Source organism: Schistocerca nitens, chromosome 12 (assembly GCF_023898315.1).
Source record: "Schistocerca nitens isolate TAMUIC-IGC-003100 chromosome 12, iqSchNite1.1, whole genome shotgun sequence".
In the NCBI taxonomy this organism is placed as follows: Eukaryota; Metazoa; Arthropoda; class Insecta; order Orthoptera; family Acrididae; genus Schistocerca; species Schistocerca nitens.
Window position 1 is genome coordinate 9,439,989 of NC_064625.1, and position 26,400 is coordinate 9,466,388.

Genomic DNA, 26,400 nt, shown 5'->3' on the forward strand with positions numbered 1-26,400 from the left:
ATGCCAACACTCTGAGTACACTAGAAAAATTAATTTACGCAACTGGCCTTAACTCCACACCAGTTACAGACACAGACTGGCTGGGGCACATAAAGTGAAAAGTCACGGCGTCCAAACTGCTCGAGTTAAGCACACTTACAGTTTTTACTAAGACGTTTTAAATACTTCCCTGATTTTATACACAAATCTGGAAACCAGTTACACAGATGTACGTAAAGAGATAGGATCTGACACCGATACCCCTGAAATGTTACATTCTCCGGCTGCACAGGACAGCGTCACACTGTCTGCCACACTCAAACTCGAGCTGCACCTCAGTCTTTTAGAGGAAACCAGCAGAGTACCCAGCATTGCCCGCGTATGTATTTACTCCAATCTTCTCCTTCATCTCTCTGTCCATCTCTTCCTTCCCCCTCCAATTTTACACCTCCTCCATTCCCTCCTATAATTCCACCTCGTCCTCCTCCTCTCCCCGTCCAAATCCCACGCCCCCTCCCACTGTTCGTCTACTCCCTTTTGCTTCCTAGTTCCACTTCCTCCTCCCCTCTCTGTCCATCTCTTCCCCTTCACTTTCTCTGTCCACCTCCTACTCTCACCTCTTTCTGTCCCCCCTCTCTCCACCTATCTGTGGCTGTCTCCTTCTCCTCCTCTTCAATCTCCACATTATCACACTCACGACAACACACAGCTAGTGGTTTTTACCCCTATAATATTTCTTTCCAAATTGTAACTAATCTGTGTACCAATCTGATCGAAATTGTTCCGGGGGTTAAGTACGAGCTCTTTGTCCGTGGCTTTACTCACATATGCTCGTGTCAAATATATTTCACATATATTTATCATACTTCACACGTAATTGTGAGCAAGTTTCACCCGTACGTCAAGCGAATTTCGGACTGCAGTTTCGTTTGAGAGCAGCTCGGTGCTTACGATGTAGCATTTCCTGGACTGTGTGCCGTGTAATGACATAATTTTGCTGGTACATCTATTGTTATATGTGGCTACTGTCTCTGAAATGTGTTGTGAATAAAGTTAGTAGCAATGAAGCAATAAATTTAAATGTCTTCTATGACACAGTAGTTTTTCACAGTTCTCAGTTGTTTATGACACCGTATCTCTCAAACTAAGTGTAATACACTGATGTAACTTTTCTAGTACATTCATAAAATTAGTAGTAAAGAAGTAATAAATTAAAACACGCCGCTTCACGTGGGAGTTTTACTGCACAAATAGCGAAAATTTAGTAAGCGATAAACTTTTTCGTTTCATCATTTTGTGGGAGTCATTGGTGAAAAAAAGTTTCTTAAAGGTTTCAAATTACTTATAAAGTTTGTTGTAAATCTCTACGGGCTCCCATTTTCGGATTCTGAAAGACTGAAGTACGGATTTTTGCATGGCACCCGTAGTGATTCCTGCCAGACAGCAGGTGATACGTGTACCAAATTTGGTTGAAATCGGTTAAGTGGTTTAGGAGGAGATGTCGAACATACAAACGTACGTGCATACACACAACCGTACATATATACATTTTTATAACTTGTACAGATTCTTTTACTAGCCAATCTACCCACGAATAACTCGTGACCCATTCGAAATTTCCTCGGCCGATACCTCTTCCCCCACCACACACCTCTCGGGACCAGAGAGGACGGGAGAGATGACAGCTCAGCTCACGAGTTGTGGCACTGTCCTGTAGTGGCAGCTCCCGGCCCGACTCCCGAGGCTGCAATTCCTAATTCGGTTCGACTGAGGTCTCAGCGTTTTCTCAAATAATTTAAGCTTTTCCTTCTTAGGGCCAACAATCTACAGGCGTGTGACGGGCAGATGTGGATGAGCTGAATCATTCAGTATGCTGAAACACCAGTGGGAGGTGTGCCCAAGTTTATTACAGAGAATGTTATTTCGTACTGCGACCTAGAGCCACCGTACTACAAACGCGCATTCCCTGTGGTGCACAGGGTAAATATTTTAAAAACAATCATCTTTTTAGATCGTAGTGTCTGGAGCATAATTTTTATACAATCTGAAGAATAATGTGAAGTAAGATTGAACTGTTGTATAAATTAGGATACAACTGAGGCATTTTATAATTACAAATGACAAGAATAAACTGATCGTCTTCCCATCGTCCTAGCCCTGCCACCTGAGGGCTTTCAATCTGATGGCTCACTTACACTGGCAAGAGTACAACTTGAAGATCGAGTGAGAGTCTCACTGCAAAAACTGGCCCAACTTTCTGATGGCCAGACGTAAAAGATCAGAGTACACGTTACAGAGACCACCTGAATGTAATCGGAGAACACGAACCTACTTTTTGAGCCAGTTCAGTGGAATGGGATGGCAGATCCAGAGAAACCAGAGAAGAGTTATCATCTCCTGACCACCTCAACTGCATTGTTTTTGTATGTTTGGGGCACTTTAAGTACAATCTGAAAATCCTCTAGTCAATCACAAAATGAAAGAACAAAATTTAATTGCAGCAACCTATCTAAGTAAAGTGACAATAGTCACTAGCCCATTTTCACAGGTGCCACGAGCCCCAACTGCAGCACAAAAATAATTTCTCCGAAGTACCGCCACGTGAGCTTACCGCCAATTTCGTCGAGGTTATCCCCAGTTTTCGCGATGTCGTCATCGTCCTCGTTCATGATCGTGTCGACAAGGTCGGTGTCCAGTAGGTCACCCGGCAACGGCAGCATGTTCAGCACCTCGGAGTCGCTCCCGTCGGCATCGTCACCGGCCACCTGCTCCTGAAACGGGGCAGAATTCGTGAGCGGCAGTCGTTAGGAACACTACGATAACTGTACCTAAACTCAAAAAGAGGACAAATACTTTGCACTGTCGTACAGACTTCTAGAAATGTGACACTAAAAATGCCGGGACCCCGGCATGGGAGACGAGAGGCGCTCGCTCGTGGTCTCCGATCTCTAGACTCGTTTGGTGCATCTCTCCGTGCTAGTCTATCCTGTGCAAGACTCTTCATATCTGTATAACTACTGCAGCCTACACCCATTTGGACGTGCCTACTGTAGTTGAGCATTCGTCTCCTCCTAGATTTTTTACCTCCTGTGCTTCCGTGCCATAAATGTCTCCTCTTCCCATTTAGATTCAGAACCTCTTCACTGATTAATTGGTTTAATCATCGAATCTTCAGCATTTTTCACTGACTTCTGTAGTTTCTGCAATTGGCATAGTTTCCTATCAGCCTAATGTCTTCTGAGATGAGGCATCAAATTCCCACAATTTATGCACATGGTGTGCCAATCCCAGACTAGTCCATTAATGGCATAAAATTGTTGCAAGAAATAGTAGACTTGTGTGGTTTCTGTACAAAACAATTCAATCTTTTCCAAACAGAACAACTGATCACCATTCAAATTACTCAATCTTTCTACTACATCCGAACCACAGCACCTCGTGTCATTCTATCCATATTTGTTCTTTCTTCCAGACTTGTTTTTGGCACACATACCAACTGCAATAATCCGTAACTTATTCACAATATGTCCATCTCCAAACTTTGTAATGTCCTTCCTCTGTTTCAGCTAACATTGTTCTTAATTATAGACCATTATTTTCCCAATAATTGTATAATTGTTGTGACTCGCCGATCATTTAAAGTGCCGCCGCGCAATTACGCACATCCTCTACGTGCGGCGCTGTCTGCCTGCCAGCCATGCAGCAGCGGCGCCACCTAAGCGGCCAGCCGAGCAGCGGCCGCTAGACTGAGACTCAGTGCTTATCTGAACGCTAACGTGTTCACATGTCAACTTACTCTGTGACATATATGTGTTGTTGTGTCGTTTCTAAATATACTTGTTAAACTAGAAGTTCTAACAATTGGCGACGAGGTAGTGGATTTTTCCTTTTCACCGTTGACTCACAGGGTTCCATGGCTACTGTCGAGCAACTCTTGCAAAATCTCCTTGAACAGCAAACGCTTCTAACGGCGGCGATTCGCGATTTCGTCGCGGCGTCAAATGCGGGCCGTTTCTCGTCGTTGGCTGTACCGCCTTTTCCTCCTTACGACGAGACGGCAGAAGACTGGTCGGATTATGAAAAACGTCTTCGACAGCACTTCTTGGCATTTTATGTCTCGGACGAACAAGCATGTAAGTCTCTGTTCCTTTCCTGGATTTCGCCTCAACTGTATCGGCTGTTGTCGCAATTGGCCCCTTTGAAGGATCCTGCGTCTTTGTCCTTTGCTGAAATGTGTTCCCTTCTGTCGGTCTATTTTCAAAAGCAAACGCATGTGGTAACCTCTCGTGTTGCCTTTTATCATTGTCACAAACAACCCAATCAATCCTATCGCGCTTGGGCTGCTGAACTTCACGGCCTCAGTCGAAAGTGTCACTTTGTTACTGATGTTCACAAAGAATCCTATGCCGATTCCATGGTACGGGATGCTATTATCCGGTCGGCGCCCGACAAAGAAGTTCGGCAACGTGCCCTTCAGTTGGCGAATCCGACTTTAGATGAAGTTCTCTCCATTGCGCAGTCTTTTGAAATTTCTCGCGCCGCTGGGGCACAAATAGAAGCGTGGGGTGACGTCGGGGAAATACAACCTCTGTGCGCTGTTGACGACGCGCGCGGCGCGTCCCCGCCGGCCGACGTGGCCGCAGTGCGCTCCCACGCGCAGCCTCGGCCAAGCCGTAAACAAACCCCTAAGAAACTGCAGCAAAATCCCCGGCAACTTCCTTCATGTCCAAGGTGTTTTACGAAACATTCACGCGAGGATTGTCCACAACGTTGGGCTGTGTGTCACAACTGCAAAAAGAAAGGTCATGTGTCTTCCATTTGCAAATCCGACCGCATACATGATGTTCAGGAACATGACGCTGATTCTGATTCTGTGTTGTCTGTCAATTGCACTTCTTCTCTTTCAGGGAAGTTATTCCTCACTGTCCAAATCCTTGGTCGAGATGTTCGCATGCAAGTGGATACCGGTTCTGCCGCCACTATAATTAATTCTCAGACGTATCTTCAGCTGGGTTCTCCACTCCTGTCCCCTGTCACTCGGCAATTACGGACGTACAATAAACAGAAGATTTCTCTCTTGGGACAGTTTAATGCGGAGGTATCTTACAAATCCATCGTTCGCACTGTTCCCATATTTGTGGTCGACCAGGGCAACGCAGAAAATCTTTTTGGTTTCGATGCCTTCCGCGTTTTTGGGTTCTCCATAGATGACTCTGTCAATATTGTCTCTGACGCTATTCCCTATGCTCGACTGGATTCTTTGTCGACGACCTTTTCGTCCATTTTTTCTCCTGGGTTAAGCCATGCACACGACTTTGAAGCTCATATCACGCTCAAACCCACTGCTCGGCCTAAGTTTTTTCGGGCTCGGCCCATTCCTGTAGCCCTTCGTGAGCGGGTCAAACAGGAGTTGGATCGTCTCACTACTTCAGGGGTCTTGCTTCCTGTCACTTCCAGTGAGTGGTCCTCTCCTGTCGTTGTAGTTGCCAAGCCCAATGGTGCTATTCGTCTCTGTGGCGATTTCAAAGCCACGGTCAATGCTCAATGCCTCATCGACACTTACCCTATGCCCCGTCCTGAAGAACTGTTCACTAAACTCGCTGGAGGGCAGTATTTTTCTAAAATTGACCTGTCAGAAGCTTATTATCAACTTCCTCTCGACGCTGCTTCCCGGCAGTTTCTGGTTCTTAACACGCCTTTCGGCCTCTATCAATACCAACGCGTGCCATTCGGGGTTGCTAGCGCCCCTGCTCTCTTTCAGCGATTCTTGGAACAATTATTGCTCCCTGTTCCTGGGTGTATCAATTACATGGACGACATTGTTGTCACGGGCTCCACCACTGACGAACATCTTCAAAATCTCCATACACTTTTTAATGTCTTACAGACTGCAGGTCTTAAGTGTAATCTTCAGAAATCACAATTTTTTCAGGCACCTATCACGTACTTGGGGTTTCAACTCTCTCGGGATGGTATTCGTCCGCTTCAACAAACTGTCGCTGCGATCGATGCCCTTCCTTGCCCTACGTCTGTTAAGGAACTGCAGGCCTTCTTGGGGAAAATCGCCTACTATCACAAGTTTTTACCGTCTGCAGCGTCGGTGGCTCAGCCGTTGCATCGCCTGTTGCATAAAAACGTGCCTTTTCACTGGTCCGCGTCATGTGACGCGGCTTTCCAGAAATTGAAGACTATGCTGATACAGGCCCCGTGCCTAGCTACTTATCGACCTGGCCAACATCTTGTCCTTGTTACAGACGCCTCTCAATACGGGGTTGGGGCAGTCCTTGCGCACCGTTTCTCTGACTGTTCGGAACAACCCATTGCTTATGCCTCCAAAACGCTCACGGATGCCCAACAAAAGTATTCTCAGATTGAGAAAGAAGCTTTGGCCATCATTTATGCTCTTCATAAGTTTGGTGTTTTTCTCTATGGCACAAAATTTCATCTTGTTACGGATCACAAACCTCTTGTTTCCTTGTTTCACCCATCAACGTCACTTCCCGACAAGGCTGCACACCGCCTCCAGCGTTGGGCTCTTTACTTGTCCCGTTTCAACTATGAGATTCATTTCCGGCCAACGGCTCAACATGCGAATGCTGATGCTTTGTCTCGCCTCCCCATGGGCCCTGATCAGGCATTCGATAGGGACGAACTTTTGTGTTTCCACCTGGATGTTGCCGAGCAGCGGGTTGTGGACGGGTTCCCCATCACTGGGGACAGGCTGGCGGCTGCTACGGGTTCTGACCCTACCCTCTCCCGGGTTTTACGCTGTATTCAGACGGGTTGGCCTGATCGCCCGTCCGCTAAGACTTCTGATCCGTTGCGGAACTACTACCCTTTGCGCTACCGCCTCACGGCTAGGGATGGTGTTATCCTCCTCTCCACTGACAATGTTTCGCCGCGTGTTGTGGTCCCCGCGTCTTTGCGTGCTTCGGTCTTGCGCCTCCTTCACCAGGGGCACTGGGGTGTGTCGCGCACCAAATCTCTGGCGCGCCGTCATGTGTACTGGCCTGGCATCGACTCTGAAATCGTACACATGGTCGCTGCCTGCGGCCCTTGTGCGTCACAGGCCGCTGCCCCGAAGTCATCTTTGTCACCGTGGCCTTCGCCTGAGAAGCCCTGGGAGCGCATTCATGCTGATTTTGCGGGACCCTTTTTAGGTACTTATTGGCTCCTCGTAATTGACGCCTACTCTAACTTTCCTTTCATTGTCCGTTGCACGTCACCTACCACCGCGGCAACCACCAGTGCTCTCGCCCGCATTTTTTCTTTGGAAGGCCTCCCCTCTACTCTTGTTACTGATAATGGTCCGCAATTTGCCTCTTCTGACTTTGCGGATTTTTGTGCTCGTCACGGTGTTACGCATGTCACGGCCCCGCCGTTCCATCCACAATCCAACGGTGAGGCTGAACGACTGGTCCGCACGTTTAAGGCTCAAATGCGGAAACTTCTGACTTCTTCTGCTGCTGATGAGGCGCTTCTCCAGTTCCTGGCGTCTTACCGTTTCACCCCCATGGGCGATCACAGCCCGGCTGAGCTCTTACATGGCCGACAGCCCCGCACTCTACTTCATCTTCTGCGGCCTCCCACCTCCCGGCCGCTGGTGCCGTCCCTTGGCCGGTTCACCGCCGACGACCTCGTCTGGGTACGGGGATATGGCAGGCGGCCAAAATGGAGCCCGGGCCGCATCTTAAGACACCGTGACAGACGCCTGTAAGAAATCCAGACGGACACAGGTGTTGCAGTGCGTCATTCGGACCAGCTTCGGCCTCGGGTGCCAGCAACACCTGTTCCGAATGCCGCCACGCCACCCTTGACTCTCCCTGCTGCTCGGGATCTTGGCACATCTCCATACTCACAACGCCGCCCTCTACCCGTCATCGCGATGCCAGCACCAGAACGGATGCCACCAGACGACGTGCCCATGCGGGAACCGGAGGACCAACCAGTGTCAGAGTACATCTACTCGCCTCCTCCTCCAACAGACGCTGACGCATCGCCCATGTCTCCTGTCATATCAACTGGACTTGCCGCAACGGGCAGATTGGTGCGTGGGGCCCCAGCAGATTCGACCCCTACGTCTCCTGTCATCTCGACCCGTTATCATCGGGGACACTTCCGTCCGTACGGGAAGCCTCCTCCTCGAGACTTTACGTCGAGTCACACAACGCCTATGGACGTCAGCCATCTCCAGGACACATCCATCAAGTCCAGTGCAACAATTTCAAAGGGGGGAAAAGTGTTGTGACTCGCCGATCATTTAAAGTGCCGCCGCGCAATTACGCACGTCCTCTACGTGCGGCGCTGTCTGCCTGCCAGCCATGCAGCAGCGGCGCCACCTAAGCGGCCAGCCGAGCAGCGGCCGCTAGACTGAGACTCAGTGCTTATCTGAACGCTAACATGTTCACATGTCAACTTACTCTGTGACATATATGTGTTGTTGTGTCGTTTCTAAATATACTTGTTAAACTAGAAGTTCTAACAATAATATATTCATTTCTTATACATTTGCTCCACGTTACACCATTTAGTTGTCATACAGTCATCTAGACTCCAGTTCATTTGGTGCTCTACATCCTTTTCACAAGATAGATGCTTCTGCTTATCACACTGAGATCTAAGGTATTTGGATTCTTTGCAAGTCTTGACTATGTTCACACCAATATTCGAGTCGTATTCATCAGATAACATTATCAAATACCCTACCTTTGCGATTAATTTTGAGGCCCCTCATCTTCCAGCTTCCAAATCATGCAAATAATGTCTTTAGCATAAGCGGTTATCTCAGTTGCTTGTATGCAAACAACAATTTTATGGAGGTACGTGCCACCAATCTGTAACCCCACTTCACAGCATTATCTTGCTCAGTTACTGAGACCTATATTACATACACTCTTGAGAGAGAGAGAGAGAGAGAGAGAGAGAGAGAGAGAGAGAGAGAGAGAAATCCCTGCGCAAATCTTTCACTGTTTCAGACTCCTCAAAGACAAAATTTCCCAGTTTTACCAAGAAGACAGTACTAATGTGAGTGCCCTTTAAAGAATTTACATAAAATTTAATGGTTGCAGACTGGTCCAGAACTTCTGTTATTTTGTCCTCAGCACATTCTTACTTGCAATAAAGCGAGTTGTACCGCTATTCTGTTATTTGTGGTGCCTCTCACTAACTGTGAAAACAGAGTGTAAAAAATAAATAAATAAATAAAATAAAATAAAATAAAAAATCCCAGATTTCCCACTTAAAAACACACTTTTTCCCGGAGGAAAATACACCATTCAAATACAAATACATTTTTTCCCTGTTAAGCGATGATATACTTTCCTCCGGAGCTGTGAAACTTATCACTCCTTCCAATGGTAAAGGTTTTATTGACTCATGTAGAAGTTCTCGGCAATTTAGGAAACAAAACCAAGCAAAAAACAATTAATTTTTTAAAGTTGTTTGCTGCAAGTTAAGATAAGAAGTACACTGTAATTTTTGTATTACAAAATATAGTACGGTAGCTTCCAAAGCATTGATTTCAAGATTGCGCGGCGTGATGCACTTTTGTCAGCCAGCGATAGCTCAGGTCACGTGATCTCTCCAGCCAATGACAGCATATATTCACAGCATAGGAAACGTGACGTAGTCAGCCAATAGCTACATCACTGTTAAATGGTGCAAATAGATAAACTGGAAAAGTTAATGGTTTAAATTTATATACATACAGTATAGCTACAAGAAAAGCTTAACTTACACACATAATATTGGCTGTCAAACATTTTTTGCTGCTTTTATTTTCCCGAGTGTGTGGTCAGGTACGATTCTAAGGGTACAGCTCAAATTGTAGCAGCTGAATATTTCTGACAATCACGATTATAAATTTCACTGCTGCGCACCATTTCGCAAGTTATCTGGTCGAATACATGTTCCACGAGAACTTTGACTTTTCCATAAAACGACGCTTATATGTGAAATTGCCCAAGAACTCACCTGCCCCCTCTTTAAGTATAATTATACTTCTTGCCATTGTTACTGCATAATTTGTGAGCAATGAAAGAACTAAAATAAATATGATAAACTAACCTTGAAGCTTGGTCTTTTTTAGCATATATTACCCTTTAAGATATATCAAACACAAGTGTGCCAGTAAAATTTTATTGTTACCAATAGCTGGTCATCTGGGCACAAAAGTTTTCTAAGTTGCTGATCCTCAAAGCGTTAAGTTTTGAATGAGGGTCAAACACTCTGTGATTTAAGAAATTCATTGCACATTCTCGCACTTTCACAGTTCATCTTGCAGAAAAGGAAATTTACTTTGAAAGTGTGGTATCCACCACAGTTAAATCTCCACACGGAACAACGGCACGCTCCATTGCACACAGCAAAGAAACTCACTGCCAGCTGCATTTCTCCATGCTTGGCCCGCTGTTAGCACCACAGGCCAGCTTCGCGCACACACTTCAAAACACAGTGACTGGCCACCCACGACACACAGTGATTGGTAGCCCAGAACACACAGCAACCCCAGCCGCTGACTCCATTACTTCTGGAGCCTTATTTTTCACTGCCACCAATGTCTACCAGCTAGTTCTTATCATACTATGTTCTACTTCACAACTCAGAAGTATGCCACGGAGGACTGTTTTGTCTCTCGGACTGGTGTACCTGCTGCTCGATGTTGACTTCGGTGCGATTTGGAATTAGAATCGGGCTGTCGTACAGGAACTTTGACTTCGACATTCACTAGGCCTAGTATGTCAACAGACTAGTGATTTCCGCAGGAATTCCACATTCTACTTGCACTTCCTGGACATTGGTATAACCACAATCAATTTTTATTATTTTCATAAAGTGTTCACCTAGAACTTGGTGACAGAACTATTTGTATCAGTGCTGTGTTAATAAACTATAGAACTGTGATATATTTATTGTGTTATTCTTCGTTATAACAAAATTTAACGCTTCTCTAAGCACCACTCGCAATATTTTCCCGTGACCTGTTCGAAATTAAACAGTTGTGGCTCTACACTCGTTGAAAGCAGTTTGTTGTTACAAAGTATTGCACAGTATTCGTCCTAAAGCCTTTGACACATTTTACCATCACTTGTATATGAACTGTATTCTGTTGTTGTAAATAGGTCATTTTCTTTGCAACTGAAGTTCTATTTTGGTATTATTCTCTCATTTATGTTTTATTGCTGCAGTATTATTCTGCAGTAGTAGGCTAACATAAAATTCTTTGTTAGGTAAAGTATCATTTCTTACCAACCAAAATTACAAAAATTTAACTGCTAACTAAAGCAATAAAAATTCTAAATTCCCAGACTTTTCCCTGATGAAAAAATTCCCACGTTTTATCTGGATTTTCCAGTTGTCCCGAGGCACGTACACCCTGAAAAAGCAATACATATGACAAACACTACTTCATAGCACTTCTTATCACAGCTTTTTTATCAAATGTCTCTCCGACGACTGGTCGAGTTAAAAATGAGCTTAACTTCTTTTGTATTCATGTAGCATGTCAACAATTTCATTTATTACACACAGGTACCTACAGGGTGTCTCAAAAATGACCGGTATATTTGAAACGGCAATACAAACTAAACGAGCAGCGATAGAAATACACCGTTTGTTGCAATATGCTTGGGACAACAGTACATTTTCAGTCAGACAAACTTTCGAAATTACAGTAGTTACAATTTTCAACAACAGATGGCGCTGCGGTCTGAGAAACTCTATAGTACGATATTTTCCACATATCCACCATGCGTAGCAACAATATGGCGTAGTCTCTGAATGAAATTACCTGAAACCTTTGACAACGTGTCTGGCGGAATGGCTTCATATGGAGATGAGATGTACTGCTTCAGCTGTTCAATTGTTTCTGGATTCTGGCGGTACACCTGGTCTTTCAAGTGTCCCCACAGAAAGAAGTCACTGGGGTTCATGTCTGGCGAATAGGGAGGCCAATCCACGCCGCCTCCTGTATGTTTCGGATAGCCCAAAGCAATCACACGATCATCGAAATATTCATTCAGGAAATTAAAGACGTCGGCCGTGCGATGTGGCCGGGCACCATCTTGCATAAACCACGAGGTGTTCGCAGTGTCGTCTAAGGCAGTTTGTACCGCCTCAAATTCACGAAGAATGTCCAGATAGCGTGATGCAGTAATCGTTTCGGATCTGAAAAATGGGCCAATGATTCCTTTGGAAGAAATGGTGGCCCAGAACAGTACTTTTTGAGGATGCAGGGACGATGGGACTGCAACATGGGGCTTTTCGGTTCCCCATATGCGCCAGTTCTGTTTATTGACGAAGCCGTCCAGGTAAAAATAAGCTTCGTCAGTAAACCAAATGCTGCCCACATGCATATCGCTGTCATCAATCCTGTGCACTATATCGTTAGCGAATGTCTCTCGTGCAGCAATGGTAGCGGCGCTGAGGGGTTGCCGCGTTTGAATTTTGTATGGATAGAGGTGTAAACTCTGGCGCATGAGACGATACGTGGACGTTGGCGTCATTTGGACCGCAGCTGCAACACGGCGAACGGAAACCCGAGGCCGCTGTTGGATCACCTGCTGCACTAGCTGCGCGTTGCCCTCTGTGGTTGCCGTACGCGGTCGCCCTAACTTTCCAGCACGTTCATCCGTCACGTTCCCAGTCCGTTGAAATTTTTCAAACAGATCCTTTATTGTATCGCCTTTTGGTCCTTTGGTTACATTAAACCTCCGTTGAAAACTTCGTCTTGTTGCAACAACACTGTGTTCTAGGCGGTGGAATTCCAACACCAGAAAAATCCTCTGTTCTAAGGAATAAACCATGTTGTCTACAGCACACTTGCACGTTGTGAACAGCACACGCTTACAGCAGAAAGATGACGTACAGAATGGCGCACCCACAGACTGCGTTGTCTTCTATATCTTTCACATCACTTGCAGTGCCATCTGTTGTTGAAAATTGTAACTACTGTAATTTCGAAAGTTTGTCTGCCTGAAAATGTACTGTTGTCCCAAGCATATTGCAACAAACGGTGTATTTCTATCGCTGCTCGTTTAGTTTTTATTGCCGTTTCAAATATACCGGTCATTTTTGAAACACCCTGTACATACAAAACAGTTAAGTGATTATAAAAATCCTAGCCTACTTGCAGACCGATGCTTCAGACTAAACAGGCCGTACTCTGCCTTTACCTTGTCTGGCGACTTGCTGCCCGAGTTATCTCCTTCATTGTCCCCCTTCTTGTCTTGCTTCTCTGTTTCACTTTCTTCTTTTGGTTTCAGTTCCTCTATAGCTTTTATTTCATCCTGAAAAAGACACATTGCAATTAAGGCAAGAATTACACAGAGAACAAAACATATTGCAATAATTACATGAAACATATTTGTAAACTAACAATAAATGATTTCATCTGTGCCCACAACAAGGTTAAGCCACTATTCGACGGACGAAAAAAAACTGAGTTATGACTGGATTAAATTACATACTTATCATTATTTTCTGGTTGTAGTATATCTTCCAAAGTAACTGATAATTGCCATTGTGGTCAGAACTGAACAGGTTTCATTTTGTTGTTGTATAATAATAGTTTAGGAATATGAAAGGCCACATTAGTGGCCAAAATTGGCTAACTCACTTAATTTAAATTTCACTGAAAGCGTAACATCAAACAGAAACACTTTGTGGAAGTACAAGTTCCAACAAAAGGTCAGAAAATGTGTGTATTACATTCTACAAACAGAATGCAGTCTTAGCACAAAAGAAAAAACAACTGCAGCAAATATTCATCAAGATGAGGATGAAATTGTCATGGCATAACAACAAATTAGGTAAGACAGATACAGAGAACCTTTGAAACAAATACAAGGATATCAGCACCAACAGCTCAGACAGTCGCCTTCTCAAAATGTGCACAAATTTACCAGTCAGAAGAAAGATGACAAACAGCATACGAAGTGAGAAAAAGGGTGACTGACAGTACACATTTCGCTCTCACTGAAGATAGGAAACTTCTCATTTCAAAGTATAATCGAACAGATGAAAGAATGAATGAGTCGAGAGTTTTGTCTATGGAGCATTAAGTTGTATAGAAGCGAAATATGGAAATAGTGTCAGCACAAAATTAATAGCTGTACTGTAACAGGAGAAAGTTGGGAACATCGTGGGACGACAGTATCACCTGACTCTACAGACTGCGGAACACTGAGGAACATTTTGACTACTAGGCAAAAAGATCAATCAGAGCTCAAGACAGGGCATTACGGACAGAGCACAAACTTGAGGAGGAAGGAAATTGACAGCATCCTTTTTGCAAGAAACACTCCAGCATTCATCTTGAACACGTAAGAGAAAGCATCGAGAACATAAAACCTTACAGCCTAATGTGAATTTGATCTTTGATGCTCCCAAACATGAACCCAGTGTTCGAGCCACTGTGTGCGTGTGTGTGTGTGTGTGTGTGTGTGTGTGTGTGTGTGTGTGTGTTTAGCATAAAATGTCACATGTCACTTCACCAACTGCCAGTCATTGCAAGGTGAACACAGTTAAAGTTTTCCACTGTCATCTGCAACGAACTTCACTACTGACATTTTCCAAAGAACTGGCTTTTTGAAGTGGTAAAAGCTTAGGGAGCATTGCAAATGGGGATCAGTGATCAGCAAGCTGATGACACCATGAAGGGCAAGTTTAAAGAAGACAGGCTTGCTCAGTTTTACAATTTTGTTTTTTTTTTTTTTTTTTTTTTCTATGTCCAGGTCAAAGACTTTGCACGAAGTTCATTCTCTGCATTTTGCAATATCTGCTGGTGTGAAGAAACATTTTCTTTGCAGAAATTTACATAATCTAAATACAGAAGCACCACGAGTGACACACATTTGTAAGATATTTTGCTCATACAACATACCGACAGTGTGAGAAAATTATGGATTCTAAAGACAAATATCACACATACCTCTCACAAAGTGTGCTAAACAATAATGAAGTGTATCTTACATTTTATCTGAATATTGTATTTGTGTAAAACAACAGTAAATATCACTACGACTTTCTTCTTTAATCTCTGAGAAAATGTGTTATCCGGCCCCCACTGAGATTCGAAACTTGATACGTGGCCCTCGTGTTCTGGTAATTTGGAGATTCCCGGTTTAGAGGGCGCGGTACTCGCACACTTCCCCACTGCGTGCAAATGTTGCGTGATGGTGGGATCATCACAGTTCATCACATTTGCCATTTCTCGAATACAATGACGTTGATTATTGCTATTAAACGCTTTTCATCAAATCCCAAAGGTATTCCTGAATGTGGAGTGTCACTGATGTCAAAACTATCCTCAAAACGAGACAACCATTTTCATGCCTCGCTCCATCCCGTACACGGCTGAGTCCACTGCTGTCACCCCACTATTGAGCTCAAACAGAAGTTGTTGTTGTTGTTGTTTTTGTTGTGGTCTTCAGTCCTGAGACTGGTTTGATGCAGCTCTCCATGCTACTCTATCCTGTGCAAGCTTCTTCATCTCCCAGTACACATTAGTTATGTGATCCACCCATCTAATCTTCAGCATTCTTCTGTAGCACCCCATTTCAAAAGCTTCTATTCTCTTCTTGTCCAAACTATTTATCGTCCACGTTTCACTTCCGTGCATGGCTACACTCCATACAAATACTTTCAGAAACGACTTCCTGATACTTAAATCTATACTCGATGTTAACAAATTTCTCTTCTTCAGAAACGCTTTCCTTCCCATTGCCAGTCTACATTTTATATCCACTCTACTTCGACCATCATCAGTTATTTTGCTCCCCGAATAGCAAAACTCCTTTACTCCTTTGCTCCTAATCTAATACGCTCAACATCACCCGACTTAATTCGATTACATTCCATTATCCTCGTTTTGCTTTTGTTGATGTTCATCTTATATCCTCCTTTCAAGACACTATCCATTCCGTTCAACTGCTCTTCCAAGTCCTTTGCTGTCTCTGACAGAATTACAATGTCATCGGCGAACCTCAAAGTTTTTATTTCTTCTCCATGGACTTTAATGCCTACTCCGAATTTTTGTTTTGTTTCCTTTACTGCTTGCTCAATATACAGATTGAATAACATCGGGGAGAGGCTACAACCCTGTCTCACTCCTTTCCCAACCACTGCTTCCCTTTCATACCCCTCGACTCTTGTAACTGCCATCTGGTTTCTAAACAAATTGTAAATAGCCTTTCGCTCCCTATATTTTACCCCTGCCACCTTCATAATTTGAAAGAGAGTATTTTAGTCAACATTGTCAAAAGCTTTCTCTAAGTTTACAAATGCTAAAAACGTAGGTTTGCCTTTCCTTAATCTAGCTTCTAAGATAAGCCGTAGGGTCAGTATTGCCTCACGTGTTCCAATATTTCTACGGAATCCAAACTGATCTTCCCCAAGGTCGGCTTCTACTAGTTTTTCCATTCGTCTGTAAAGAATTCGTGTTAGTATTTTGCAGCCGTGACTTATTAAACTGATAGTTCGGTAATTTTCACATCTGTCAACACCTGCTTTCTTTGGGATTGGAATTATTATATTCTTCTTGAAATATGAGGGTATTTCGCCTGTCTCATACATCTTGCTCACCAGATGGTAGAGTTTTGTCAGGACTGGCTCTCCCAAGGCCGTCAGTAGTTCCAATGGAATGGTGTCTACTCCCGGGGCCTTGTTTCGACTCAGGTCTTTCAGTGCTCTGTCAAACTCTTCACGCAGTATCTTATCTCCCATTTCATCTTCATCTACATCCTCTTCCATTTCCATAATATTGTCCTCAAGTACATCGCCCTTGTATAAACCCTCTATTTACTCCTTCCACCTTTCTGCTTTCCCTTCTTTGCTTAGAACTGGGTTGCCATCTGAGCTCTTGATATTCATACAAGTGGTTCTCTTTTCTCCAAAGGTCTCTTTAATTTTCCTGTAGGCAGTATCTATCTTACCCCTAGTGAGATAAGCCTCTACATCCTTACATTTATCCTCTACCCATCCCTGCTTAACCATTTTGCACTTCCTGTCGATCTCATTTTTGAGACGTTTGTATTCCTTTTTGCCTGCTTCATTTACCACTTTTTTATATTTTCTCCTTTCATCAATTAAATTCAATATTTCTTCTGTTACCCAAGGATTTCTACTAGCCCTCGTCTTTTTACCTACTTGATCCTCGGCTGCCTTCACTACTTCATCCCTCAAAGCTACCCATTCCTCTTCTACTGTATTTCTTTCCCCCATTCCTGCCATTTGTTCCCTTATGCTCTCCCTGAAACTCTCTACAACAAACAGAAGAGTACGTCAGAAAAGTTTTGATTTCTCCACTTGGCCCTCCATTTTCTAGCATCTATAGCTCCCTCACTATCTCCAAATGACAATATGTAAACTCAAATAGCAACAGTGCACTACAAATTGAAAATGACAATCGATAAATAAATACCTACCAACTGGACTACCAACACGCAAAACAAAAATTCTACAAAATTACACACCATCCCAAATAATTTTTGAAAAAGTTTGCATACAAAGGGTTAATACTCAAATCAAAAATGACTCGAGGTTTGTATCTCACAACACGCAACTTAAAAAATGTGGTGGCAACAGAAACTTATTTTTTTATACTGCACCTCATACAAGAAACTTACGTGAGACTCTGCAGATTTCATTGAACTGTGTGGCAGTGGGTGGAGGACAGAGGGGTATACTATTTCATACTTTTAAGTGTAAGTCAGTGTCTATCTCAAAGTTATCATCATCTGTTTTTCAAGATGTAACATTCAAAATATAACTGACAGAGTGATGATAAAAACGTACCATATTAAGCCAACTGCAGAATGGCAAAGGCCAAAAATGCATTTTGGCAAAAATAAAGGTAAATAAAAAGTGGTCTGCTGCTATATTTCTTTATATAATGTAACTAACACCCATTTCTACAGTTACGTTGGTTGGGTTGTTTTGGGGGAAGAGACCAAACAGCGAGGTCATCGGTCTCATCGGACTAGCGAAGGATGGGGAAGGAAGTCGGCCGTGCCCTTTCAAAGGAACCATCCCAGCATTTTCCTGGAGCGATTTAGGGAAATGACGGAAAACCTAAATCAGGATGGCTGGACACGGGATTGAACCGTCGTCCTCCCGAATGCGAGTCCAGTTTGCTACCACTGCGCCACCTCGCTCGGTACAGTTACGAAAAAGGCAATGGCCATTCAAAGGAGGAGGAGGAGGGCATATTAGTTTTTAATATGTAAGTTCATTAGAGAAAACAAAAGGGGAGGAAAAGGAAGTATCCAGTGATTCACGTCGAGCAAGGTTCCGAAACCGACCCCCTCCTCTCGAACGTGAATCCTGAGGCTCAGCAACAGCAGATAATGTTCAGCCTCGGTGAGTTACCTGCGATAGCTGTATAATCTTGTCCTCGCCAACATTAGGTGTCGCTGACTCTCCTTCAGAGTCACTGCTACCGATTTCTTTCTCCTTTGTTGTGTCCAAGAGCTCTCGTCCAAAAAATGCCTCCTGTGCAGAGAAGAAACAAAACGGTGATTTTACAGCCACTGCTGCTGCTGCTGCTCCTTCACTCTCTCTCTCTCTCTCTCTCTCTCTCTCTCTCTCTCTCTCTCACACACACACACACACACACAGAAAATGGAGTGAAATTGGGGAAAAAAAATGGATAATAAACACAAGTATACAGGCAGAAGTGAAATTTAAATGGTAAAAAAAGAGAGGAATGAAAAGTGTGTAAGACAAACCACAAGTGAAGACACCAGCACAACTGCAGGTGACGCTCTACTACAGACTGAGACCCGTCTTTGGCACCTCACCTGCAGGTACGAAGGGTAGCACTCCATGAGGCGGTTGCGGGGCCTTCTCCGGTTCGGTTTGCGGCGGGGCTTCGTGCCGTCCTCGGTGCCGTGGCCGTGGACGGCGGCTCCTCCCCCTATAGTCTCACCGGTAGAGCAGGCGGCACTCCCCGCACCATCTGCTGCGACCCCGCCCTCTTCGTCCTTGTACCGGGTGCCGCGGAGGCGGACGACGAAGCCTCCGATACCTGCAAAAGCGACCCGTCTGTGGAACTCTCCTCTTTCGAAAAGAGTAGTCGTGACAACCGCCCCAGGCCGACCGTTTTCGTACGGACGGTTTGAGCTATCAGATCACGTTCGAACATTTGTTCTTTAAAAGTACCGTTATTTTCACTGCCAATTATTAAAAATAGTCCAAATTGCTAATTTTTACCAGAACAGAACTAGTTTTAACTACTATTCTTCTAGCATTACACCACTCAAAAAATGTTTAGGTCATAAAGTGTAAAGGAACAATAGATTCTTCATAAATGAAAAACTTTTTACGAGCACAAATCCACATACCGAGCTTCTGCAGGTTGCGCTGCCTCTTCCTGCGCAGAATCATGACACCGCTGTCCGTCGTGTAGACCGTGAAGCCCTCTGGCGGCTCGGCAGGGCCGCCGTCCTCCCCGGCGTGCCACACCATGCCCTCCCTATACTCGATGGCCGGCTCCACTTTCACAACCGGCTGCTCGTCTGGAAAACAATTTCACCGACTGTTAAGACAACTGAAACCACGACACGGCTCTGACGGTTTTCACAATGCCGTTCTCGCAGAACTAATCGACTCCGTCACAATCGAAACACAGACTATTACGAAATGCTCTACTGTTGAAGCAAATGAATTTGCACTCCCCAATTGCCGTCTCCTAAATCTCGCACACCCCGACCGGATCTACGTAATGCGATGCATCGAAAACAATCACTTTCCACTCTGTATGCTACTCCCACTCTCTCAACATATTACCAGATGTAGTATTTCTTTTACTAGTCAACAGTGTATCAACTTGGTTTCTTACAATTTTTTGATAACCTGTAGTAACTGCTTCTGTCTATACTTTTTGCGTTATTAAGTGTAAGATATCATATACAGCACCCTATACCGTAAGAAGAATTAATTTCAATGGTTAAAATTATTTACACCGAGGAAAATCAACTAATGACACAATGGAATGTTTAGAATTTATTTAAAGCAATCAAATACTTTTTTTTGCCTGTTTTACACCTGTCAGCAACTGTACTGTATGGAACAAATCTAGATGTATGTAACAATCTATTTTTTTTACATCATAAAATTCAAAATACGTGCCTCACAGTTCACAGTACACAAAGCTGAGACACAGACCGAGCAGCTTACCTTGACTGCCTCCTGCGACCACGGACTCTATCGTAGCCATTATGCCGGCCTCCTTGTCGGCCTTCGTCGACAGCTTTCGTGAATACCTCTTCTTCCGTGGGACGATCTGCTGCTCCATGGTCAGTGACTTGATCTGGTGCAACCCCACTTCCGAAAGGCAGACACCGTCTACATAGAACTGTGCCTGCGATCCGACCTTCGGTGGTAGTTCTGCAATGGACATTACCACTTCAGGATGAATAAAAATTCAAAACCTCTTTCTCATTGTCTGCCTCAATTAATTTCCTAAACAGAATTGTATGTTAAAAACAGTAGCAGATCAACAATTACACAGAGGCAATTATCACCAAAATCATTGTCTCTGCTGCTTCTCTGTTGTTTCTTCTGGTTATCCTGGCAGATGCCTACTTTTTCACAAATTTTGGACATGCCCACTTTTCACTCACAGTCAACTGGGTATGTTTACATAACCAAATGTCCTATCTGACAATGAAGTATGACCTTCATTTGTGGAGGCACAATATTATGTAAGCAATTCTTTATATTTTTAGCAATAGCTCACTTCTTCTCCTACCTGTACATAGTCAAACACCTAAAAAATGAAAGTTGGCTGTTGCCGGGGACAAATAAACATTCAGCCCGTATAGGTATCTGAGATGAGTCTGTTCACATCTCGTTGAAAAAATAGCAGTCTGGATGCTGCTATAGAGCTGCGAGAATAAGACAGTCATAAACATTGTTCAAAACAATGAAACCATCTGAGTATAACAAATAACTGATCACAGAATGGGAACAAATCTCGAGAGTAAAGTTCTCATCTTGCACACCGCAATTGAGCTTTGTAACAGTTGACCGAGTGCCGTGAGGTGTGACTGTGCTGTACGGAACAAATCTGAATAAGTGTAAAGATCTATTTTGTTACATCATAAAATTAAAACTTTATGAACAATGCCTGTGAGTGGTTGAAACAATACAACTAACCATCCTGTGCACTGTTTTTATTTGTCAGGAAATTCCACTCTGATTTAATCTGAAACAATTGATTCTTGCAGTTTCGGCCATTCTTCAGTTTGGAACACAAACAGGTTATTTATTTCTGTGAGGTACTGAGATGTCTGCTACTTCTACAGGCAAGAACGTAGGTATAAGGCGGTGTCAACGGTCATCAGAAATGTAGTACAAGTGTATCAAACACAGTACATTAGAATTTAACCACCACAGAATGACACGTTTGTTCGAGGTTAGGGATAATGTTCCGCTCTCAACAAGGTCAACTCGGCAGAAGGACGAGGTCAAGAAAGGAATCGGGAGAGGTCTCGTCTACAGAACTGCCGGGCATTTGTCTGTAAACAACCACAAAAATTTATTCTCCCAAAACAGTCTTGGGGCAGGAGGCCCACTGTCCAGAATGACAGACATGACGACTACCTGCTCATGAACAGCCAAGAAAGGCGGCAGGGAAGAAAGCTTAGGGTTTAGCGTGCCACCAACTATGAGGTCGTCAGAGGCAGAATGTGAGCTCAAGGTCAGTATGGGGAAGAAATTGGCCGTGTCCTTTCCGACAGACTGCTGCAGGATTTGCCTCGAGTGGTCTCGGAAAACCGCAAGAAACCTAAACTTCGACGGCCGGACGTGGGTTTTGACTGCTGCCCAGTGTTCTCCCACTGAGGTACCTCACTCCGTCGTTGCCGAGAAGACGTTACGATGTATTAAGTAGTTTAGGTCCTCAGCCTTTGTGTAGCTGTCAAACACAGTAATTGCCACTTACAACTGCTACCAGTATTAATTAGATTATTCAACTAAAAAGTATCCTGCAACATAAAAGGAACGTCAGAAATTTTACAAGCTGGTCGAACTCCATTAAATTTTGAGTATGTTAAAAAGGATGTTGCAGGCTACCAACTCAGTATACCAATCATCCAATAATTCTGACATACACGATTTACTTTTCAGAATATTGACACAGAAAAAAAAGATTTATTACCCACTTGCCAATTTGAACATTTGACGTGCACAACGTACAAAAATGAGTGTATGGATGAATCAGTAATAGTTTGAATCGAGTATATCTACATATATATTCTGTGAACCACTGTGAAGTGCATGACGGAGGGTACATCCCACTCGACCAGCTATTAGGGCTTCTTCCCATTCCATTCACATATGGAGTATAGTAAGAGTGATTGTTTACAAGCCTCTGTGCATGCTGACATTAATCTAATCTTGTCCTAACAATTCTCTCAGGAACAGGTTGTAGTACTCGTATACTCATGGTTGTTGAAACTTTGTAGACTTTCACGACACAGTTTCCGTCCATTCTCGAGAGTCTGCAAGTTCAGTTCTTTCAACATCTCTGTGAGAGTCTCCTGTGGGTCAAACCAACCTGTGACCACTTGTGCTGCCCTTCTCTGGATATATTCAATATCCTATTCTAGTCCTATTTGGAGTGTGTCCCACACACTGAGCAATAGTTTAGGATGGCCCACGATTTCTAAGCAATCTGCTCTACATTGTTGTTGTTGTGGTCTTCAGTCCTGAGACTGGTTTGATGCAGCTCTCCATGCTACTCTATCCTGTGCAAGCTTCTTTATTTCCCAGTACCTACTGCAACCTACATCCTTCTGAATCTGCTTAGTGTATTGATCTCTTGGTCTCCCTCTACGATTTTTACCCTCCACGCTACCCTCCAATGCTAAATTTGTGATCCCTTGATGCCTCAAAACATGTCCTACCAACCGATCCCTTCTTCTAGTCAAGTTGTGCCACAAACTTCTCTTCTCCCCAATCCTATTCAATACCTCCTCATTAGTTACGTGATCTACCCACCTTATCTTCAGCTTTCTTCTGTAGCACCACATTCCAAAAGCTTCTATTCTCTTCTTCTCCAAACTGGTTATTGTCCATGTTTCACTTCCATACATGGCTACACTCCATACAAATACTTTCAGAAACGACTTCCTGACACTTAAATCTATACTCGATGTTAATAAATTTCTCTTCTTCAGAAACGATTTCCTTGCCATTGCCAGTCTACATTTTATATCCTCTCTACTTCGACCATCATCAGTCATTTTGCTCCCTAAATAGCAAAACTCCTTTACTACTTTAAGTGTCTCATTTCCTAATCTAATCCCCTCAGCATCACCCGATTTAATTTGACTACATTCCATTATCCTCATATTGCTTTTGTTGATGTTCATCTTATATCCTCCTTTCAAGACACTATCCATTCCGTTCAACTGCTCTTCCAAGTCCTTTGCTGTCTCTGACAGAATTACAATGTCATCGGCGAACCTCAAAGTTTTTACTTCTTCTCCATGAATTTTAATACCTACTCTGAATTTTTCTTTTGTTTCCTTTACTGCTTGCTCAATATACAGATTGAATAACATCGGGGAGAGGCTACAACCCTGTCTCACTCCTTTCCCAACCACTGCTTCCATTTCATGACCCTCGACTCTTATAACTACCATCTGGTTTCTGTACAAATTGTAAATAGCCTTTCGCTCCCTGTATTTTATCCCTGCCACCTTCAGAACTTGAAAGAGAGTATTCCAGTTAACTTTGTCAAAAGCTTTCTCTAAGTCTACAAATGCTAGAAACGTAGGTTTGTCTTTTCTTAATCTTTCTTCTAAGATAAGTCGTAAGGTTAGTATTGCCTCACGTGTTCCAACATTTCTACGGAATCCAAACTGATCTTCCCCGAGGTCCGCTTCTACCAGTTTTTCCATTCGTCTGTAAAGAATTCGCGTTAGTATTTTGCAGCTGTGACTTATTAAACTGATAGTTCGGTAATTTTCACATCTGTCAACACCTGCTTTCTTTGGGATTGGAATTATTATATTCTTCTTGAAGTCTGAGGGTATTTCGCCTGTCTCGTACATCTTGCTCACCAGATGGTAGAGTTTTGTCATGACTGGCTCTCCCAAGGCCATCAGTAGTTCTAATGGAATCTTGTCTACTCCCGGGGCCTTGTTTTGACTCAGGTCTTTCAGTGCTCTGTCAAACTCTTCACGCAGTGTCTTATCTCCCATTTCATCTTCATCTACATCCTCTTGTATTTCCATAATATTGTCCTCAAGTACATCGCCCTTGTATAAACCCTCTATATACTCCTTCCACCTTTCTGCCTTCCCTTCTTAGCTTAGAACTGGGTTGCCATCTGAGCTCTTGATATTCATACAAGTGGTTCTCTTCTCTCCAAAAGTCTCTTTAATTTTCCTGTAGGCAGTATCTATCTTACCCCTAGTGAGACAAGCCTCTACATCCTTACATTTGTCCTCTAGCCATCCCTGCTTAGCCATTTTGCACTTCCTGTCGATCTCATTTTTGAGACGTTTGTATTCCTTTTTGCCTGCTTCATTTACTGCATTTTTATATTTTCTCCTTTCATCAATTAAATTCAATATTTCTTCTGTTACCCAAGGATTTCTATTAGCCCTCGTCTTTTTACCTACTTGATCCTCTGCTGCCTTCACTACTTCATCCCTCAGAGCCACCCATTCTTCTTCTACTGTATTTCTTTCCCCCATTCCTGTCAATTGTTCCCTTATGCTCTCCCTGAAACACTCTACAACCTCTGGTTCTTTGAGTTTATCCAGGTCCCATCTCCTTAAATTCCCACCTTATTGCAGTTTCTTCAGTTTCAATCTGCAGTTCATAACCAATAGATTGTGGTCAGAATCCACATCTGCCCCTGGAAATGTCTTACAATTTAAAACCTGGTTCCTAAATCTCTGTCTTACCATTATATAATCTATCTGATACCTTTTAGTATCTCCAGGATTCTTCCAGGTATACAACCTTCTTTTATGATTCTTGAACCAAGTGTTAGCTATGATTAAGTTATGCTCTGTGCAAAATTCTACAAGGCGGCTTCCTCTTTCATTTCTTCCCCCCAATCCATATTCACCTACTATGTTTCCTTCTCTCCCTTTTCCTACTGACGAATTCCAGTCACCCATGACTATTAAATTTTCGTCTCCCTTCACTACCTGAATAATTTCTTTTATCTCGTCATACATTTCATCAATTTCTTCATCATCTGCAGAGCTAGTTGGCATATAAACTTGTACTACTGTAGTAGGCATGGGCTTTGTGTCTATCTTGGCCACAATAATGTGTTCACTATGCTGTTTGTAGTAGCTAACCCGCACTCCTATTTTTTTATTCATTATTAAACCTACTCCTGCATTACCCCTATTTGATTTTGTATTTATAACCCTGTATACACCTGACCAAAAGTCTTGTTCCTCCTGCCACCGAACTTCACTAATTCCCACTACATCTAACTTTAACCTATCCATTTCCCTTTTTAAATTTTCTAACCTACCTGCCCGATTAAGGGATCTGACATTCCACGCTCCGATCCGTAGAATGCCAGTTTTCTTTCTCCTGATAACGACGTCCTCTTGAGTAGTCCCCGCCCGGAGATCCGAATGGGGGACTATTTTACCTCCGGAATATTTTACCCAAGAGGACGCCATCATCATTTAATCATACAGTAAAGCTGCATGTCCTCGGGAAATATTACGGCTGTAGTTTCCCCTTGCTTTCAGCCGTTCGCAGTACCAGCACAGCAAGGCCGTTTTGGTTAATGTTACAAGGCCAGATCAGTCAATCATCCAGACTGTTGCCCCTGCAACTACTGAAAAGGCTGCTGCCCCTCTTCAGGAACCACATGTTTGTCTGGCCTCTCAACAGGTACCCCTCCGTTGTGGTTGCACCTACGGTACGGCCATCTGTATCGCTGAGGCACGCAAGCCTCCCCACCAACGGCAAGGTCCATGGTTCATGCTCTACATACTGCCTGCATTTCCCAGGTATCATACCAATAAACCAAAGTCTACGCACCTTACCCATGACTGAGCTCTTGTGAGTATTCCATTTCGTGTCCCTACTAAGTTTTACACAGAGGTAATTTGTATGAGTTTTGTAACAAATTTCGCCTGATACCTTGTACCATGGGACGTACCCTCTGCCATGCACTTCACAGTGGTTCGTAGAGTACACACGTATATGTAGACCACCGTACTTTTGATAAGATTAGCAGTAACATCTGTTTCTAACTTCCTCCCTTCCTTCCTTCCAACAAACATTAATTACAGAAATCTTCTAAACCAACAAGGTTCCAATACAAATTTTCACCCTATAGCAGAGTGTGTGCCGATTTGAAACTTCTCAGTAGATCAAAACAGTTTTAATCTACTGGAAACTTTCAAAACAAAGTGGTTTAAAGTTAATAAT

General features: G+C 43.5%; 1 protein-coding gene across 1 annotated transcript in view; it reads right to left on the reverse strand.

Annotated features, from left to right (window-relative positions):
- The window catches only part of LOC126215310 (histone-lysine N-methyltransferase 2D-like), a 459,193-nt gene that overhangs the window by 347,049 nt on the left and 85,744 nt on the right, over positions 1–26,400 (reverse strand). Inside the window, exons 17-22 of the mRNA XM_049941991.1 lie at positions 20,155–20,364; positions 19,320–19,493; positions 18,777–19,003; positions 18,346–18,468; positions 13,152–13,265; positions 2,591–2,750 (exon numbers count right to left, since the gene is read on the reverse strand). Coding sequence (XP_049797948.1) covers positions 2,591–2,750; positions 13,152–13,265; positions 18,346–18,468; positions 18,777–19,003; positions 19,320–19,493; positions 20,155–20,364 — 1,008 coding nt within the window. The remainder of the gene's footprint in view (positions 1–2,590; positions 2,751–13,151; positions 13,266–18,345; positions 18,469–18,776; positions 19,004–19,319; positions 19,494–20,154; positions 20,365–26,400) is intronic.